This window comes from Aplysia californica, unplaced genomic scaffold (genome assembly GCF_000002075.1).
Source record: "Aplysia californica isolate F4 #8 unplaced genomic scaffold, AplCal3.0 scaffold00593, whole genome shotgun sequence".
NCBI lineage: Eukaryota > Metazoa > Mollusca > Gastropoda > Aplysiida > Aplysiidae > Aplysia > Aplysia californica.
In genome coordinates, this window is record NW_004797863.1 from 25,465 (window position 1) to 28,276 (window position 2,812).

At 47.0% G+C, this 2,812-nt stretch overlaps 2 protein-coding genes across 2 annotated transcripts in view; one reads left to right on the forward strand and one right to left on the reverse strand.

Moving 5' to 3' along the window:
- The window catches only part of LOC101856533 (TBC1 domain family member 2B), a gene marked incomplete at its 5' end in the record, with an annotated part of 54,335 nt that overhangs the window by 6,882 nt on the left and 44,641 nt on the right, over positions 1-2,812 (forward strand).
- Positions 13-2,081, reverse strand: LOC106012982 (angiopoietin-1; the record flags this gene model as incomplete). Its single annotated transcript, XM_013087489.1, is given in 1 exon segment — positions 13-2,081. A coding segment is annotated over 1 exon segment (886 nt), but the record flags the coding sequence as incomplete, so codon positions are not given.

The window sequence follows — 2,812 nt, forward strand, 5'->3', positions numbered from 1 at the left end:
CTGTGTGTGTGTGTGTGTGTGTGTGTGTGTGTGTGTGTGTGAGTGTGTGTGTGTGTGTGTGTGTTTGTGTGTGTGCAGGGGATGACGGCAATAGTTCGCTCTGCCTCAACGTATATTCCAGTAGACATATGAAATATTATTATATTATAAATGCTCGTAGTCGTAAACGAAAATCAGTTTGATCGGGTACTCCTTCAAGGTACAACTGCCTCTGGGAGACAGAAAGTTATAACACTTTTTAAAGTCACCAAATCTTCTTGTGGAAGGGGGGGAGAGGGGTGGAGGCAAAGAGGCTTCATCTCTTCTGTCACTCTGTACACCTTCTCTTACTCTACCCAATGCCTCTCTTTTCCTGAACAAACACCGTGGTACACTTCTATTCATTCAAATTGTTTTATGTGTTCTTGAGCACACTTCTTTGAATCCTCCATTAAAACAGTTGATATCAACCATCTCCCATTGTTCGAAAATCACAACGATCTCATCCAACTTCTTACCGTTCTTATATTATTATGACATATTTTCAGTATCTTTTTCCAATAGAAAGAACTAAGAGGAAGTAACCCTAGTACACAGGGCAAGAATGGCGTGATAAAGTTGAATAATGGCGTCCTCTTTAGGTTCCCACGAAGTCACTTCTCCAGAAGTATGTTGAAGCAAGAGAATTTGAACGTTGCACTTTACACGTGTGTTAAGTCATTGCAGGTTGCGAAACAACCCGGCCGGACTTCACTTCCAGTCTGCTATATTTATAAGCTCGTTTCCTGGATGGTAGGGGTGTGAAGTCAGAGACAAACGTTTTCTGAGTGATCCGGTTCGAAACCAAAGTTGAACGAACCAGCCCACAAACTTGCGATAAAGAATGGATAGACAGTAACATCTGTTCCTTGTGGGGTCAGAGTGGAAATGTCTTACAAGTTTCTAAAGAATAATCTAATACAAAGTAGCTCAAATAATCTTTTGTTTTAATACACCCACATCGACACCATTAATTAAGAACATTTAGGGGGCGAGATGCTTCGACCCTGCCTGTCATGGCCAACGCGAGCTGAGGGCGATAAAATGTCCCAGCAGACAGAACAGACAGAGACACCTGTGCTCGATAAAACATTCTTCCCACTTCTGAAATGGAACTCGCGTCTTTAGCTAGCGACAACAAAGCGCGTAACGGCTACACCTGTAAAGTCGCTGCTTCTCAAGTTTCCGCTGGTTCGGGTACACTGAAAGCGTCCAGGCTGTGGTGACGGGGCCGGATCATCATAACCGTTGTCTTCATCTGCAGCCAATCCTGCCAGGCGCGGTTAAACCACACCATCCCGACATCGAAGGGTCCGTTGAGATTGCTCACATGACAGTGGCTGTACCACCAAGCGCCGCCGTTATACAGCGCGCAGTGCGACGAACTGGCGTCGTTATCAGCGTCCACGGCGCTGAACGCCATTTTGTCCGAGTAGCTCAGACCGTCGCTGGCGTTGCCATGGTAACCGCCCACGTGCAGCCGGTAGTTATCCGCCTTTGAGGCGACCTTGAACTTGGAGTAACGCGCCTCCCAGACGCCGGAGAACACGTCACGCATGAGCACACGCAGCTCGCAGTCATCCTGGAGGGTGAGAAGGTGAATGACTTCGTTTCCGAGCCAGTGCTCGCCTGCAGGGTCTCCGAACCCGCGTTCGTATTCCGCGAACGAGCGCGTGAAGTTGACGCGCCCCGCGTCGCGCCGCTGTATTACGGTCCAGCCGCCGACGTAGCTTTGGTCGTAGGCGAATACCTCGGCGGCGTAGTCTCTCCTGCTGCCTCTGCCCACACCAGCACCTCTTTCTTTGTTGTTGCCATCCTCGTCATCTTCATCGTCGTTGTCGTCTCTGTTGGATCGCTCGTCATCGTCCTTGTTGCTGCTACGCCCTTGCCTTTGCGTGACGTCACCTCGTGCAATGTTCAATGCAGAAGGTGGGTCGTTGCTTACTTCCGGCTCCCACATTTCCATGACGCAGAACGCACGAACTGATTGCGTCACCAGGTTAGGGTGGATGACGTATACATCAGACTTCATGAATCCCCGTTGATAGTAGCCGTGGCAGTCTGGGGAAGGAAAGGGGAGAGAAAAAAGCGGGATGTGAGTGGGGATCGAAAGAAAAAAAAAGTAAAATTGTTGAAGATTTATGCCTTCATCGACACTATTTAGATGAGTAGTGAAGAAGGCTGCTTCGATCCTACGTGTCAGGACCAACTCGAGCAGAGACACGAACAACGTCAAAGCTTTCGGGCATAGATACTCAATACAAATTCTCCCTACATAGGAATGGAACTCAAGTCTACTGCTTGAGACAGTGAAGCGCCTAACCGATATACCGCAGACGCCAGTAGAAAAGTAGAAAGACGAAAAGTAACCTCTATCCCTTAGGACTCAGTGTGGAAATTTCCCTCAATTTTCTTATTTAAAAATATTATATAATTACATGTATATTGTAATCGTAGTTGTTTTATGCCCCCATGACCACCATTTAGAACATATAAGAGGCGGACTGCTTCAGCCTTTGCCTGAAGTGTCTTTAAAGAACTTACACATATAGCCTACTTTTCACTCTATTGAAATAGCATGAACATATTCAAACTACTATTAGTAGCAAGAACACATTCTTACCCTCTCGAACCAATTTGCCACATATACCCGTAACCGTTTCTCGCTTTCTCTTTCACCCCTCTATTTATCTTTCCTTGTCTCCCTCATCTCTCTCTCTCTCTCTCTCTGTCTCTCTCTCTGTCTGTCTCTCTCTCTCTCTCTCTCTGTCTATGGAGATGGGTGTCTCCTAAA